Source organism: Marasmius oreades, chromosome 4, assembly GCF_018924745.1.
Source record: "Marasmius oreades isolate 03SP1 chromosome 4, whole genome shotgun sequence".
Taxonomy (NCBI): Eukaryota; Fungi; Basidiomycota; class Agaricomycetes; order Agaricales; family Marasmiaceae; genus Marasmius; species Marasmius oreades.
In genome coordinates, this window is record NC_057326.1 from 1,918,646 (window position 1) to 1,936,685 (window position 18,040).

General features: G+C 44.4%; 2 protein-coding genes across 2 annotated transcripts; one reads left to right on the plus strand and one right to left on the minus strand.

The window, feature by feature from the left end:
- Positions 1-1,473: 1,473 nt before the first annotated feature.
- On the plus strand, positions 1,474-4,073 carry E1B28_007446 (uncharacterized protein; the record flags this gene model as incomplete). Its single annotated transcript, XM_043152188.1, has 13 exons — positions 1,474-1,674; positions 1,723-1,887; positions 1,935-2,006; positions 2,059-2,226; positions 2,275-2,394; positions 2,449-2,674; positions 2,728-2,807; positions 2,859-3,060; positions 3,114-3,412; positions 3,479-3,685; positions 3,736-3,786; positions 3,838-4,013; positions 4,064-4,073. The coding sequence occupies 13 exons, from the start codon at positions 1,474-1,476 to the stop codon at positions 4,071-4,073; spliced, it is 1,977 nt and encodes a 658-aa protein (XP_043010274.1).
- Positions 4,074-10,877: 6,804 nt separating this feature from the next.
- E1B28_007447 (uncharacterized protein) lies at positions 10,878-13,699 on the minus strand (the record flags this gene model as incomplete). The annotated part of the gene is made up of 2 exons (XM_043152189.1): positions 10,878-12,199; positions 12,256-13,699. 2 exons carry the CDS (start codon positions 13,697-13,699, stop codon positions 10,878-10,880), a joined length of 2,766 nt encoding a protein of 921 aa, XP_043010275.1.
- Between the last annotated feature and the right edge of the window lie 4,341 nt (positions 13,700-18,040).

The following is an 18,040-nucleotide window of genomic DNA, read 5'->3' on the forward strand; positions in this document are numbered from 1 at the left end:
TATTCGAATCATATGTTTTGGACCAATCTGGACCGTTCTTCATTCTTGTTTCAGCATGTAGAATGGACCTACATAGGCGTACCATATGGTATTTCCTGCCTACGGACCTTATCCTGTATTTCGACGTTATCAAATCATATGGACTTTGTGTGTCCAAGTAGTTCCAGCATATGGATCCAGAGTTCCGAATCACCATAGCACATGAACAGTGTGGACTCCAAGATCCGTTGTTCATTCCTGCCTGGTTCCTGGGTACTCTATCTGTGATCTGGGATCTGTATCACGTCTTTTTGTCTTTTCCTCAGATCGGGACTCGATCTACGGTCATATCAAATTTCTCCTAGTCTGTGTGGTCCAATGTCCGATTTCTTGTCAACTAAATCCCCCGTAGAAGTAGGTACTCCTAGTATGAAGGTCTTTTGACTTTGTTAAGTTCTGCTACGAACGGTTCTGTGAAGACTACAAGTCTTCTAATAGTACAATCCCTTGATATGCCAGTGCATAGTAGAATGTAGAGAGTAGAACTCGGTGAATTACCGCTTAAGTCCTCTGCTCATAGTGTTCTACAGGTTTCGAACGGTCATACAGTTTTCTGACACGATCTACAGCTCTCTCTAACTGGTCTAGCTGCGCCGACGGCACATCCTACTAGCGGCACTAGCTTTAACTAGCAATTCGGGCTCACTCTAGTTCTTAATACGATAAATATCGCTCCGTAGCACTGTTTTAAAGTGCAAAAAGAACCTTGTAGCATAGTCAACTAAGTCGCATTATCTCCCCCAAACAAAAGAGGACTGTCCCCAGTCCATCTACGGACTGAACACAACATCATCTTCTATCGTTCGAATTGATCTACGGCTTTTTCATTTAGTAGTTCTACTAAAAGCCTTCAAAATGGCCCGTAAATCTACTTAATCTTATCTACGGTGTACACTCTAGTGTACAACCGTCAAGTCTCTGACTTAGAGAAATTTTGCGCTCGAGCTCTACGCTGACCAGCGCTAATGTTCCCAAAAAGGAAATGTTCCGACATCAAAATGATTTTCCCACGCCAGAACTCCTACGATGCAATGTTCCGTCGTTAATTACTTCCATCATTTCTTAATTATGGCCTCATCATTCCGTAGATGATTTCAACAGCCTCGAGGCTTTAATTTCCGTAGATCTGGAATATTCTACAACATTCTGCGATGTTCTACGGTCATGTGCTGGTTCATATGTTGGATTTGGCTATAAAAACCGCAGCAGTTGGACTTAGCAGAAATTTTCATTCTTCCTTTCTCCCACCACTCTACGGTCGCTCTTCGCCGCCGTTCTTCATATCTTCTTCACCACTGTCCTCAACGTTTTTGAGGTGAGTGGAAACAATCTACGGAGGCTTTGGAGTCTGCTCCGAGGCCCGTAGATTGTTTTTCCTTTCTTGTATGTTTTCACGATGTTGGGTACTAACACAACGCCGTAGATCATATCCCAATGCCGTCTAAACAAGATAAAGGCAAAGGAAAGGCCCCAGCACCAGCACCATACGTTCCATCACCGATAATTCTGGAAGCTCTGGAGGCTAACCTCCTTTATGTTCATACTTGGATCGGAAGTCTCAACAATCGCCTTATTGCTAAAGTAACCGAAGATCCCCAGATGTTTGAAGAATTTAGAAAGAATGCGTCCTTTTTGGTGCGTCCCCTTTCTTTTCTCATTATTCTTCTTCTCATTTTACCGTAGAACGACCTACACCGTCAAATTGTGCGCTTCCGCGACGAAATTTGGATCTCCCCAGCTCTGCAGATCATGGCTACTCTCTCCCTTCTAGCTGACGATTGGAAGGTGCCAGGAGAAGAGTGGATGTATGGTGATACTGAGTTCACCCATCTACTTGAGGTTCTCGGTGTAAGTCCCCATCCCCATAGCCTTTCTCTAGCTTATGTTTTTCATAGTGGTTCGATTTCGATTCCGAGCCTCCTGAATTTTATCTTTCGGAGGCTCCAAGATCGGTTCTCCCGTCTACGGTAGGTTTCATGTTCATTTCATTTTATTTTGGACGCTCAACTTTCGCCGTAGCTTCCTCGTTCCACTCCTCCCGCTTCTCCTGTGGTAGCTTCAGGCTCCCAGGACTTTGTCATGGGTTCACCCCTGGCAGGGGATCATTTACCGGCTATCAGTTCACCCGTAGCTGGTCCGTCTACGCTTCCGGTCGCTGGTTCCTCAAAACCAGTTCAGAAACGAAAGGTATGTTCCCTTTTGTGTCATTTCATTTGTTTTTCTTATCGCATCTAGGCTCCAAATTCGCCTACGGCCGGCTCCTCACGGACAAAAAGGCCTAAGGTGGCCCAATCTTCCATTAAAAAGGTGGCCTTCGTTGAGACTTCCGATGATGCGGGGTCTCCTCCTCCGATTGTAAGTGTCCTCTCTTTCTTTTCAAATTTTTAGTCTCCTAACCGTTCTAATTAGCGGTACAAGACTCGATCTCGGTCGAAGAAGACGCCTATGGCCACAGCTTCCGAATCCGAAACAATGGTCGCAGATCCTCCCTCCAAGCCATTGTCTTCGAAAGATTCCAACGCCAAAAGGAAGAAGAGGACAGCTCCCATCCTTCCTTCGGCCTCCGTAGAGGAACTGTGGGCTTCTTCTGCCCCATCGCATGTCTTTCCTGAATCTTGGATCGGGGAAGCACGCAGTAAGTTCCTCTTCCTTTTCATTTTTATTTTCAATGCTAACATCGTAGCATAGACATGGATCTTCAGTTGAATCTAGGTGAGGCTAAACTCAGCCTGGAATCAATTTTGAAAGCAGGTCGCTCGGTGACTTTCGTAAGTCACTCCTTCCTTTCTTATCCTATTGTTCTGACCGAACTTATTCAGTTCGATCGTTTCACTCCTTGTGGTCGGTGTATCTACTTTGGCTACGCAGACTGCAAGCCACTCTGGGCTGCTAGTGGGAAATCCAGCCATAGGCCTACTTGCGCGCGCTGCTTCGCTGGGAAACAGAAGTGTTCTTACTTCAATCCCGACGACTCGCAGTCTGGCCTTAAGAAACTTGAGGCTGCTTCCAGTAACAACCTCCGTAAGTTTCATCTTCATCTATTATATTATTCGTTTCTAAATCCTAGTTTCAAGTTCTGGCCAAAATCGCCCTACGGCTCCATCGTGAGCTGCAGGCTTATGACGATCTCCGAATTGCGCAAATGGCAGCCTACAAGTCCGCTCGCTCTGTCTGGAAGAACATTCAAGAAAGCCAACGCTTGCTACGGGCAGCAGGGCGGGACCCTGTTGAAGTTTTCAAAGGTCTCCAGACCGACGAAGACTTCAAAATGACCTCTTCCGAGGTCAAAGCCCTTGGCGACGCTCTTGGGTGGTCTCTTTCTGGTACCGCTGTGGAGGAAGTCGAGGAGAACGCTCCTCCTTCCATTCCATTGGTGAGTCTCTTTTCCTTTTCATATCTATGGGATCCCTAGGATTCACCCTCGATTCCCTTATTCTAGCCGTCCAGCTCTACTATCAATCTGCCAGCTTCCGTAGCTACTTCTGGAGTTTCGGAGAAGGTTAGTGCAGATGAAGAGGAAGAAGAGGAGGGTGACTCTGATGGTGGTTCATCGGACTCCGCTTCTGCGGAGGCTTCTTCCGCCATAGCCAAGTCCACTACGGTTCAGGACGCTGAGGACACTGAAGATCCTTCAGTACAAGAACCCGTGAGTCAATCTTTTAATCATGTTCTATCTTTTATTCATATTATTTCTAGGAAGTAGCAATTACAGCTCACAACTTGATCGACGATGAGGCCGAGGAAGCGGTAAGTCTCTCGCTATCTTTCCGTAGACTGGTTCAAATCATTTCTTTCTAGAGTTCCGAAGATTCAAGCGATGGGGAAGAGACTGACGAGGAAGAAACAGCGGATTGGAAACTTTCCCCTTCTGACCTCGAAGGTCTTTCTCCCGTAGCGCGGGCCGTCATGGAAAAGCTTGCACGGGAACGACTAGCCTATGAAAAGGCATTCGGTCATCCAATGTATCGCAAACGGTAAGTCCAATATTTCTATATCTCAGAGGTTGATACCAATTCTTCACTAGTCGAGCGTAGTCGTTCATTTTTGGACTTAGTAAATATCAGCAATCTCGAACTCTATCTTTTGTAGTCATATTCGGTCTTCTTGAATGTATCAATAGCCCACATTTACTGTAGATTTCTTGATTTCTTGTACTGGGCTTACAGCCCTCATTTCTTGTATTTTTGGTATGCGCTACGGCGCTTAAACTCTCCTTTTGTAATATCAAATCTTGTAGTAAATCAAAACTTGTTTGAGTGGTATACGGCGCGGCTAAGTTCCAATGAGTCTAACTTAAAACTCTAATTGCTAAGCTAAAGTCTCATCAGCCGTAGCTCACATATCTCTATGCTCGGAGTTAGATGAATCTATCCGTAGCACATTATTCAATCATTCTTATCGCTATGCATCTCTCGTGTAGGTTCTCGCTTATAAGTTTTTTCTAAGCGATGATTATCTTTTCAGGATCCGTAGGTACACCCGTATGTTCATGTAGGTGTTCAAATTGCAAAACTTGAATCTACGGTCAAATTTTCAGGAACCTAAGGTACCTCTCCCCCAAACAAATGAGCAGTCAACTCCTGTTGACGAGATGTTGGATCCGGGAGTCCTTTAGGACCATAAGGTAGAGAAAGTCATCTACGACTGGATAGTAGAGCGTAAAAGGTATAAAAGGTTGGCCGTAGATAGTCAATTCTTTACTACCCAGCTCTACCAGCCTTCGTAGTAACCAATCCTCAACTCTTACATTCTCATATCATCTTTAAAATGTCCACTCGTAGTGAATTCGTTCCCACTAAAATCTGGGTCGAACGCGCTGCTCCGATCGTTGAACAAGTCAGCCAGTTGCGTCCCTACGCTAACAAGCTGTCCGCCGAGCTGTTCACCAAACAGCTTCTCGACGTTGTGGTACGTTCAGCACCGCTCTTTCATCTCTGTTTCATTGTAATGCTTCTGCCGTAGGTTCAGACCAAGCTCCAAAGCTACCAGTCTGCCAAAGACGATGTTGCGTTCGATCTTTATCGCAACGTCGTCGAGATGGTCACCGCCGACATCGAACAGTTCTCCCTCGATAAAAGCGTCGACTTCGCGAAGGCCAAATCCTTCTATGTCGAGATGTGTGCTGTGCGCAACAAGGCATCTGCTATCAAGCGCAAGAATGTAAGCTCTTAGTTTATCAATCTTTCTAATTTTTGATATCGACTTCGCCGTAGGGAGCTAGCTCTTCTCACAACGAAGCTACTATCGAAATCTCTGATACTGAAGAGGCAAACACTAAAGTAAGCCCTTCAGTTCGTTCTAAACCTATCTACGGCTCAATCCTTTTACCAGAATGACGACTTCAAAATGAAGGACGCCACTAAAGGGAAGGATCCTATGAAAATTCGCATTTCCAAGAAGAAAGAGGTCCGTAGATTGCATTATTTGTTTCATATAAATCATTTCTAATCTTTTCCGTAGATCGAAGCAAAGCCTGCTAAGAAGGCTCGTATCGATAAGGCAGGCGTAGACCTTACGCCCAAATCTGAGGGTGAGTGTCCACCTTGGGACCGTCCTCTCTTTATTCGTGGCCGTAGCATCACTTATGACAACTTGTTGGACAGAGGAGAAGAAATGCAGAGAGTCTACGCATCTCTCTGTACTCAAGGTCATAGCCAGCATGCCGGCCCATTTTGGTATGGACTCCCTTTCTGCGTCCGACCTCGCCGCCATTCAGACCCTCCTCCGTACGGAGGTCAATGCATCGGCCTTTTCGATCCTTCACCAAGGAGCAGCGTACCGGGCAGCCTACGAAAAACTCGTCGAGGCAAATCAGCTAGTCCTTTCCCGCCTCGCCCTTTCCGCCGAACAGTCAGCTACGTCGACTTCAGTACAGGAGAGGTCTACAAACCAGCCTACTGAGGCGGATGCAGGTGCTCCTATGGAGTCTATTCAGTAGTGTATCTTTCCGTAGATCACTCTATAACAATGGCTGGCTGTAGCGATAAACGGTGTCCGCTCCTTTCATATTACTGTCATTTCAGTATACTTGTGCACTAGTTAGATTTTATTAAAATCTAACTGGATTTTTCGGTTTCATATGTTCAGTCAGATCTAAGAGAATCTAACTTTCTTCTTAGCAGACCTAGTAACTCTTACTGGATCGTTCATTGGATCCTCAGATTCACTAGGTAGCTCAATTTCATTATCATTTTCTGCCGTAGCTGAGGCATTACCATTCAACCTCAAGTTTTGAGCCCTGTCAAAGATATAATCCACTCCAAGTTCGTACTCAGTTGGTTCATCTTCGTTAGCCATGGCTTCTAACTCATCTTTAGATAGCTGAATTAAATCTTTTATTTCCGTAGGAAGGTCAATGTGGTATCGCGCCGCGTGAGGTAGGATGCGAAAGGCTCCATATTTTCCCCGTAGCAACGTTCCATCCATTTCCGCTAAGATATAAGAGCCACCTTTAGTACGTCGAATGACTACGCAAGGCCCAAAGTATCTCGGGAACATTTTCCTATCCAAGTTCTTTTCAATAGCGGTATTCCGTACTTGAACCAAGTCTCCGGGTTCAAAGTTTAAGGGTTTTATAGTATGTATATATTCCCGTTCGTACTTGATCAAGCGTCTACGCTTTTCTTCTGTAATTCTATCTCGCATAGCTGTTACATGCGTTCTGTGTTTAGCCAGAGCTTGCGCTCGAAAGCCAATTAACTCTTCTCGTGATAGAAACCTATTGGGTAGTTTCACTAGCCACGTAGATTCCACAATATCAAGCGGTAGTATAGGTTCTGCACCAGTAACAAAGAAGTAGGGGGAGCAACCTAAGTCTTTCCTAGTTGTTACTCTATCCGCCCACAAAATATGCTTCAAAAACCAGTACCATTTCGCAAGGTCTCCAGCTACGGCTTTCGAAAGCGCGCTCCGTAGATCGAAATGCGCTCTCTCAATCTTTCCGTTTGCTTGAGAATTGTACGGTGAAATCTTAATGCTACGGACGCCGTATTTGTCCGTAAGCCACCTTGCCATAGCAATCATTTGTGGTGCATTATCCGTAACAACCTCCTCGGGACAACCCCATCTACTAATGATATCGTCAAAGAACCACTCTGCGAGTATTCTGGCTGTATCACTTTGAATAGCCCTTGCTTCGGACCATCTCGATAGTGCGCATCGTCCGTGAACAATCAGTTTACAACTGTTGCTAGCGGGAGTCATACTTAAAACATCTACATGGATCACTTGGAACAGCGACGGTGTGTGAGTAACCACTGGTGGTATTCTCAAAAGATCAAGCCTTCGATCCTGGCATTCTTGACAGCTACGGACAAACCAATCTATGTCCTTGTCCATATGCGGCCACCAAAATCGTTTCTCCATGATCGACTTAGTCGCAAACATTCCTTTATGTCCTAGATGATCGTGACTTGCTACGAGCATCCACATCCTCTTATCAGGAACTACATACAACCTATGTTGTGTAGAACCATCCGTAGATCGTTTGTAAAGTCTCCCATCGGGGTCTAGAAAGAATTTTGATCCCAATGTAATGAAACTGTTCATTTCGTTTTTAGGCAACTCGCGTACAAAATCCGCTTCAGGATCTAGAAGCCACTCTTCAATTTGTGGAACTTTCTCATCGAACCTTTTAATCTCATTCGTATATTCATGTATAGGCTTATATGGATGAGAATCATTCCAACTGTCATCTACGGCGGGCGGAACCACTGGTACTTGCTTCAAAAATGTTGAAACATAGTCTGGAGGTTTCCGTAGCGCCCAATTTCTTATCTTATCTACAAAGTTTGCTTCATCTACGGCAGACCGTAAGTCTTCTAAATAGCAAAAGACAGATGTAGCCAACTTTGGTTCTTTCTCAGCTAATGAAACCAAATAACCTGACCGCGGATCTATATCATCCTTGAACGTATCAATGTCAAAAGGTTCATCCTCGATTCCATCTCCCATTCGAAACTTTACTGGCTGACCATCGTCGTCGACCAGGAATTCTTCCCATCCTTCTGGTCTAGGCGTAGATATCCCACCAGGAGGAGGTCTCGAAAGTCCATCTGGACCATGTACAAGTCCTTTAATATGAACTAGTTCAAAATGATAGAGTCTGATCTCTTCAATCCATCGGTTAATGCTAGCATTCGGAGCACTATCCGGATTGTTCAACATTCCTTTGATATAGCTGGCGTCCGTTTCCACGGTCAACGGTCTACATCCAAAAGTTTGATACTTCGACGCTCGTAGCGCCATAAGTAACCCGTAGAGTTCTCTTTTCGGTTGTGAGAAGCGAGCTTCTCTCTCATTGAACGTTATAGACCCAAAGTAATTGTAGAACTTCATTTTTGGATTTTCGGGGTCTACTTGGTACAAGTAATAGCCCACACCGTGCCAAGACGAATCTACGGCCAAAGTGATACCCGTCGGGTTCTTATAGTCAATGGGCCGTAGCGCGGGTGCATCACGGATTCCATCTTGAACCTCTCGGACAGCTTCACAAGCTTCCTCATTCATTTCAAATGGTACAAAAGCTCCAGTGAGCTTATTCAATGGTCTTGTCTTCTTAGCGTAGTCCTTAATGAACATGCGCATCTGTCCTGCAATCCCCAGAAATGATCGAATATCAGTTTTGTTTCTGAAGTTTTTCGGATCCCAAGAGAGAATGATCTCTGCAAACTTCTCTACAGGTTTTTCACCGTCGTAGGACACTCTATGACCTACTACCATTCCTTCAGCGCAACAAATGAAAGCCTTTGGACCTGAAAAGGTACCTCCTGCATACTTCATTCGCTGAACTATTTGATTCACGTTCTGTAAATGCTCCCAAACGAATCTACGGATGCCTGGATTTTCAGGAATCACCTCGTAGCCTCCGTCAGGTAACTCATATCTAGTACTAGGTCCTCGTATAGGTACGTCGTCAATGTATGGTCTAGTAACATGAGGAATTTCTTCCCGTAGGATGTATGTTACATCCTCATGGAACAAAGGGACTGAATTAGTCCATCCCATAGGTAGTTTTACTAATCTATAAGGACCAAAGGGCGTTTGGAACGTAGTAAAGTCTCTCGATTCCTCGTCGATAAGTCTTTCATCGTATCCAACCCAAATATCTAACATTCCTATGCATGCTCTTCCGGAAAAGCTACTAGCAATCTCAGCTGTTCCAGGTGGAATTCCAGAATGCTGAATCGTGACTGCATTCAATGGTTCTAATGAATGAACCAGCCGTAGACTCTTTCCATCTTTCTTTAGTACCATGAACCACTTCGATCGATACGACGACGTAGTAGGTTCGTATACTCCTGCTGCGATTTTGTCCTTCAAAATCTGGCAGACTTCTTCGTAAATCCCAGGTGGAATAGGGATATTACGCTCAACCCAGGGCTTGTGAGGCAACACTGGAAACTTAATCGGCGGGAAGAAATCTGTACGAAATGTTCCACCTTCATCTGCACTCCAAGCGAATCCTTTCTCTTGGATTTTCATCAGATGGTGTACCAATTTCATTTCTTCGGGCCATAGAAAGCCTTCATTATGATTCTTTTCTATGATTTCCCTACGTTCTTCTGTATACCGTTCTCCTGGACTGAACGCAGGAGGGTGCGGCGATAGTACTGGCATCCCTTCAAGCGGATCCCCAGTAATATTCCTAAGAACTCGGAATTCTTCTGGCATCTTAGCCAATTGTGGTCGGACTTTAAGTGCTACTGGCTTATATTTTCCGTAGACCGACTGAACTGTATGTTTTCCAAGCGCCGTAGCACCCTGGGAAACATAGTTCTCACGCTTTATAGACTGCGAGCTACTCAAGAATGTGCTATATGAATTCGTAGGAAGACTTTCTCTCGAAAGCTTTCCTTCTAAGTTGCGTAGAGCAAGCCCCATCTCTTGTACACACGCATCAAGTTCGATAACGTAGGCATTCAGAGAGTCCGTAGACGATAGAATCTCATCTATCGGGGTTTCGCCCGTATAAAGGTCCTTAGGAAAGTTGTCTATAGTCCCGTAGACTTGCAACCATCTTTCCTTATGAAAAGCTAGTTCATTGAACAAAGTCTTTCCACGTTTCTCAGGATCCTTAGCTAACCTATCCAAATCCAAGGCTATACATTCGTCGGTTTGGTAGTGATTTTCGTACATCCTTTGGTGATAATCTACTAGCGCAGATGCTTCATATAGCATTGTATCAAATGCACTTTCATTTTCAACCGCACCCCCTACAAAACTTCGTAGTCGGAGCAACGGGGGTATCAATCTATCTGGATTTTCTTCAATTCTCGACGCATCAGCGAGATCCTTGAAATTCGTACTAAGCGAATCAACAAGTTCACATAGACTATGGGTATCTTGAGCCTTCAAGAGTAAAGCTCTGCTGTCTACGGCGACCTCACTAAGCTCATCTATCTTATCTTGTTGAGAAGAGTCCGATCGATGTGCCAATTTTTGGCTGTTGAAGCCTTCGAGGGTTGAACCTCTTCTAGTAGTACAAAGCAACTGTTCTCGTTCCGTAGATTCACCGTGTATAGAATCTAGGGAATTCGAAACTAGTGCTGATGAATAATAAGAAAGAAAACTGTCCGTAACACAAGGAGAAATAGAAGCACTGTTTTTGTGTTTTGTATCTTCTGTGTGTTTTTGGTCTTTTTCGTTTATATCAATGTTTTTCATCACTCTCGAATCAGACTGACTAGTAGTCCTTTCACTATTCGAAGCTTCTATGAAGGCTCCAGCCAGCTCCGTAGGAGACAATTTTGTATTTATCAAATTTTTATATTTTTCAATTCGTGGAACACCGTGAGCATCTACGGATATTTGTAGAGCCACCTCTCCTTGATCCTCTATCAATTCATCAAGGTGGACTGAAAATTTGAAGATTCAGTCCCTCGTTGTTCTCTTTCTTTCTGCGCTTCCTCTGAACTCTGCGTCCGTAGGGTTGGTTCCCGCTTAGGTTTTATCTTAATGCCTTCCCCTCTCATGTATGTAGGGATGACACTTTGAATTCCTTTGTTTGGGCATGAAACCGTAACCCACTGATCTCCATCCTTGAAGTTTTGCACTTTTGATTCCGTTAGGACATCGAAAGGTCTACCCAAGAGAATCTGAAAGGGAGCTTTCTCCACCACATGAAGTTGCAAGTATACTGTTACTTCACCAAACTTGAAAGGTACATTTCTGCACACTCCCAGTGTTGGTTTCAGCTGTCCATTGGCCGACTGCATGTGAATCACTGAATTCGGATCCCATTGCAAGCCTAATCCTTGAGCAACCCATGCGTCAATCGCAATTATTTGCGATCCACCATCGATCACCGCTTCTACTCTTTCCGTAGAACCGTTAACCTCAGGAAAAACACATCTGAGTCCCTCGGACAATCCAGCTACTATCACGACCTTCTGTTTTTCTTCAGAATCTAACTCGGTGCGATAAACTTCCACAACATCTCGGTGAACTACTGATCCCGCTTCCAATCCGTCTTCTTCCTCTTCTAAGGTTTCGAACGAATCTACGGTCTCAATATTATCTACTTTCACAAACTCCGCTTCTTCATCAAAAGGTTCCTCAGCTGCCGTAGAGTCTTTTATCGGATAGTCTAACGTCTGAAGGAATGCTTTATAGTTCTTCGTTCGAACGTGCTTATTCCTAACTCGCCGTAGCAATGCCTTTCGGAACTCTTCTGAAGCCGTGAGCTTGTTCAAGCAGACACTAGCCGGATTGGCCATCATTTGGTCAATTAGGTCTTGTATCACCCGTTGCTTATATCTTTTCGTTTCAACATTTTGAAGATTTTCCGTAGACGCTTTCTTCACATTTTCGGACTGAACCTTCTTAGATTTTGAAGCACCCTTGTCTTCAGGAATTACGCTTCGGGGCAATACAGAATCCCTTGGTTGTGGGACACGTTCTACGGGTTGAATTTTATCGAATACTCTAGGCGGCGGAGTAGAAGGACGTCTATCGACCTGCGACGGAGGTTCTTCTTCATCCGATTCTGCTTCTTCTTCTTCAGAGACCTCTTCTTCGAAAGGCTTTCTCTGGGGTATCACATACGGTTGTTTCCTTAAGAATGACGGCGTAGATATTACTACTTGGGGTTTTGGTGGTAATTTTATTTTTTTGGGGTCCTCCGGTCTCCTCTGGGTATCTCGAGATCTATCTCTCTTATCTGAGGAGTCCATCATTGGACCTTTTAGTTTTTTGAGCTGTCGCCCGACTGGCGACGAGTCTCTACCTCCAAAGCAGCAATTCTCTGTAGCAAAACTTCTATTGTAGGCACAGATTGACGGTCTGGGAGATCATCATCAAGATCCAAGTCTCCTTGTAAGAAGAAACTGGTCTTTTCAGCACCTGGCCATCCCTTCTCTCTAGCGATAGCTCTAATTCTGTCTGCTCGCGACTCTTTCTTTACTGGATCAGGCGGTGGGAGGTTATTCCCATCGTACATCTCCAATCTATTCGTATGTTCATTCTTAACTATCCACTTCTTCTGGGATAGCTCTTGTGCTTGCCTGCATTCTCTCCAGAAATGCCCGGGTTCATCACAAATAATCCAATTTTTGTCCGTAGGCGCCCTATATGGCTGCCCCGCGGCCGTAGAGTTGGATGCGATCTGGTTCGAAGGCCTAGATCCACCGCTACTCTGCCCTTGGCTTCCATTATGATACGCCATAGCTTGCATGTTTTTGTAGAAGTTAGGCTGACTGAAGTCAGGCATCTTCTTCGAAAGCTCAGAAACTGCATGCGCGAAGTCGTTCATTCGAGTATTCTGTGCGTCTACGGAGGCCAAAAGTTTCATTGTCAACTCATCAGAAGCTATTTCCTTCTTGTACGAAGACAATGGAGCTATCGTAGGCTCGATTTTTGCACGAGTGATCAAAGGGGTTCCTACGGGAGCCGCTTTCACTCCTAGAGTATAGCTAACAGGATCTAAGCCCTGAGGTGCGTAGCAATCGCCTACTAACTCATTACTTATGGTCAAAGCCATATCCCTAACTTGGGAGAAAGCAAAAGGGTCTAGCTGGGAAGCCACCCACCCACTATTTACTTCTACGGGCTTTTCTGCCTGCAGGTTTCGAACGTAGTGAGGGTCCCGTAGCCTCTTTCTGATCTCTCGCCAGAATGTCGGGTCTAGACATTCCGCAAACTTCTGTACTTTCTCTCGATTTGACAAACTTCCTGCAAGTTTGTCTGCTTCAAACTCAAACTCCATATTAAACGAAGTAAGCTTTTGTAGCTGTTCTTCTCCTATACCAGAGAACCTAGCCTTCAACAGATCTAAATTCTCCAGTGCTCCTATTTCTAAATCCCTAATCGACGGGAACGAATCAAACATCTCTTTCTCAAAAGCGGCCCAACTATAGCCTCTCGTAGATGGTAAATGATGTGCCAGGAGTCGAGAGGTCTCGAACTCCATTTGAATCATTGCTAGAATGATAAAAGATTCATCTAACTTCCAGCCCTTGACTTTCCCATATTGTAGGATAGCCGCCATCCATTCCCGTAGATTTCCAGGATCTAGACGGTTGAATGTGGGGAGCCTTCGTTTCGACGTATCCTTGTCTAATTCTTTCAAAGCACCTTTAGAGAACTCCGTCCAGGACTTCTTTATCGGTCTTTCTTCATCTGGCGCACCTGCCGCTACTGGGTCATTCGATATATGGGACATACTTGTTAACGGTCTTTCAAGAAATAAACTCGGGTTTAGTTCAAAAGAATAAAACTCTTCTTCCCGTAGGTCGAAGTCTGAATTGTATTCGGAGGGTAGAGATGATAACGGTGAAGAAAACGGTTCAATGTCTTCAGTTAAAATCTCTGGGGTTTCGTATGGGGTTCCTAACACTTGGTTTCTAGGACCTTGCGTAGATCTTGTATCTCGGAAAGCTTCTCTCGGACTTCTGTCAAAAGAGAAACCGGGGTTTCTTAAATCGTTTGGGATAACTTGGGTAGCTTCTCTTCCTTGCGTAGAATTGCGCGTAGATCGAGAAGACTGACCAGCTCTCGGTACTTGAGCTGGGGTACTAGATGCTAAAGCCGTAAGACTATGTGTCTGTAGGACTTGTTTGCCAGCTGCTAGTGAAGTGCGAGTATTACGTCGCTGTGAACTAATCTTTCTGAGAGAAGTTCTTTTGGTTTTTGCTGTTTTTGTAGTTCTCGCCGTAGGGCTAAAACTACCGGAATTTCACAATATTTCGTTTGATACTGAATGTAATCTTATTTCCACCCCCTGTGGTGGTCACCAGATAATGGGCGAAGAATACCACTCAAGAGTCAACCTAATATCAGAGCTACGGGAGTAGCACCAACACCAAATCAACCCAAAAACTAGTAAACCTCCGTGTAAAGTCTATCAATAACTCTACACACCAGGAAAGATTGCAAGGGTGGACTGCTTGGCAAAGGTTACGCACAAGATTACAGTCTCAGTATCGTATGAAGTTCTTATGAAATCAATGTGTAACTGCAAGTGTAAAACACCACAGCTACGGGGACTCTAGGGTTTGTAGGGGCTCTGTTTATTGTCCAGTGGACTAAGTGGGACTATGAATTTCGTCTACGGTAAGACTAATTCAAACGATTGGAGACTATTGCCCTCGACGGACACGAAAACTAAGTCCTCGGCGGACACGAACGCTAAGACCCTCGACGGATCACGAAACAGTAATCAAGACCTCGGCGGCCTACGGACGGACAGTTCTCTAGTTTTTGACCTCGACGGTCTCGTATAGTTCAAATCAAATCTTATCGTTTCACTGCACAAAGACAGGGCAAATCTCTCTATTGGTGTCAAGAGCAGTTACTCACGGGCAACCCACTCAGGACTTTCCTACGCACGGGTAGTACTTTTTTATCTACGGATACATGAGCTGCTTTTATACTACTTCTACGCTAGCTTTGTAATCCTATCTCTACTTGTTTTATCTCTAAAAATAATGCACCGTAGCTACGAATCCATGCGGAGTCTTATCGCTAGGGACTGCTACATGTGCAGAATCTTGTCTACGGAGCTTTTCCGTATTCGAATCATATGTTTTGGACCAATCTGGACCGTTCTTCATTCTTGTTTCAGCATGTAGAATGGACCTACATAGGCGTACCATATGGTATTTCCTGCCTACGGACCTTATCCTGTATTTCGACGTTATCAAATCATATGGACTTTGTGTGTCCAAGTAGTTCCAGCATATGGATCCAGAGTTCCGAATCGCCATAGCACATGAACAGTGTGGACTCCAAGATCCGTTGTTCATTCCTGCCTGGTTCCTGGGTACTCTATCTGTGATCTGGGATCTGTATCACGTCTTTTTGTCTTTTCCTCAGATCGGGACTCGATCTACGGTCATATCAAATTTCTCCTAGTCTGTGTGGTCCAATGTCCGATTTCTTGTCAACTAAATCCCCCGTAGAAGTAGGTACTCCTAGTATGAAGGTCTTTTGACTTTGTTAAGTTCTGCTACGAACGGTTCTGTGAAGACTACAAGTCTTCTAATAGTACAATCCCTTGATATGCCAGTGCATAGTAGAATGTAGAGAGTAGAACTCGGTGAATTACCGCTTAAGTCCTCTGCTCATAGTGTTCTACAGGTTTCGAACGGTCATACAGTTTTCTGACACGATCTACAGCTCTCTCTAACTGGTCTAGCTGCGCCGACGGCACATCCTACTAGCGGCACTAGCTTTAACTAGCAATTCGGGCTCACTCTAGTTCTTAATACGATAAATATCGCTCCGTAGCACTGTTTTAAAGTGCAAAAAGAACCTTGTAGCATAGTCAACTAAGTCGCATTAACGTGTTCTCAACTGCGACAGAACTACAACTTCGCTGGAGAACACATTTGAGTCGATGATCGAGATACTTTGCCGGGAGTAAGTTGTGTTTCATCCAAACATTTGGTAAACTAACTATGTATTGATGACCAGGAGTGCAGATTTCGCAGAAACGGGGGGCACTTTTGTCACAGGTCTCCCCAGAGGCTTTCCCACTATTCCTACTCAGCAATTGCGTTCAAAAGTACTTCGGGTCTGTATGTCCTTATTCATGTTACTCTCTCCATGCAAGGCATCCGCGGATCACTTAGTACATTGTCTGCGTCTTTTCGATTCTATTATGCCCCCAAACAGGGAACACATGAACTTGAATGACAAGAGCTAGAGGCCGTTTCATGCAACCTGTGATTGATGGTGACATGGTTGATCATATGTCATATGACCGTTTCTCCAAACGGTTTGGCGGAGACCTTTCTACTCTCGTGGGACCGCATTGAAAGGATTGATGTGGAGGGAACGATGGTCAAATTGAAGTTGTCGCTTGACCAGCCCTACCTGAAAACCCGAAACTTCTTTAAGTCCATTGTCACATTTATATGACTGTGTTATTGGGGCGAGGCTGATCCATCCTATCCAGTACTTCTGTCGGTTTCACCTCCCATCAAACCATCAAAAATGGAACGACAGAACATTACTGGCCATGTGAGTCTAGATTTATCCATCTTCTATCTTACGAAATGTGGAGCATCAAACAAAATCTCGTCGCAAATGTCAAATCAGGAGTCTTAAACAATTTGAAACACCCGATGGTATCGATCCCTGTAGCGCTCGCTATATAGCAGCCGCTCAATATGACCTTTCTGGGGTTTGTTCGGGAATATCGCCTGGGAGAATTGGTCTTGGTACGAAATTCTGAGGGAGATCAGAACATAGGCATGAAAGAACAATGTCGTTACCTGTAACCCTTTGAAGTCATTCGCCAGACCCGAGGAGAGGCTTAGAAGCCCAAAGAACTCGATGGATTGGAAGTAGCCATCTCCGTGGCTGCATACAGGATTATGCCGTACATCAAGCATGACCACTGGTTCATGTGAACAGGGTGGCTGGGGGAAAAGGAGAAATCAGAGATCAGTTTAGACATCAAGATGACAGAAAAGGTTTAAGAACCCTCGCCACCCCCACGAAACCAATTCTTGCTTCACTTTCCTTCCTTAATTCTTTCACTTTGCCCACTTTGAGTATCCCTCCAGCCGAGGGACAGTAGACCTCAGTCAGCACAAGATCGAGTGCACAGGTGAGGAATTACATCGTCTACTAGAGTGTATCATCACCTATTCCAAACAGCATACTTTGGATCATCACTACAATTCTATGCAGCTAAAACGATTCCTTTTCTCCACCCCCGAACGTCTTCTACCATCATCCAGTACTTTATCACGGTAATAACGCTGTGTAACACCACTAAATATGGCTAGCAAACACACCTCAAGCACGAAGTGCACAAACCAAAACCACACCAAGAAGAGTATACACAAGTGTAAGGGGTGGAGGTCGGTATTCTTAAGGCTTTAGTTTGCACTAAGAGGCACTAAGAAAGAGAGAATATAGGGATATTCGGTTTTTAAGATTCAATCAAGTTTCTATTCCTTCTTATCAAATGACAAGACAAAAACACTAATTCAATATTTCAACATCAAGGATTCAACAAAGCTTTTCTCAAGACTTCACGAAGTTCAAGTTCAAGTTCAAATTTCCGATCAAGTCCAAATGCAATTCCAATTCAATGTAAGTCCAAATTGACTTCAAAATCCAAGTTCAATTCCAATAACAATCCAATCAAATCCAAATTGCAATAGGTCCAAATCAATCCAAACACAAAACACCAAACTTCAACGAAGTGAGGGGCAAAGGTAAAATCCTTGAGCTAGTCCTAGTAGGTGAACTGCGTCTCCACTCGTAGGCTGCTGGGGGAAAATTCCTGCTACCCTCCCTCCTTATATACACTTTTCGAAATAAAAATAATAAAAGTCCAAGATATGTAGTAAACTTGAGAATAATAATAAAATCCCTTTCAGTCGAACAGAAACTCGCCTAATCAGGCATAATACAAGAGATTGTGCCAGAAACCATGAATAAAATAATAAGCCAAGAATCCCCTGTCTGTATCCATGTTACAATGACAGAGCCTAGACTTCCCGAGGTCTCCGAGTTGCCCACATATCCTTGGAAACATATCTCCTAT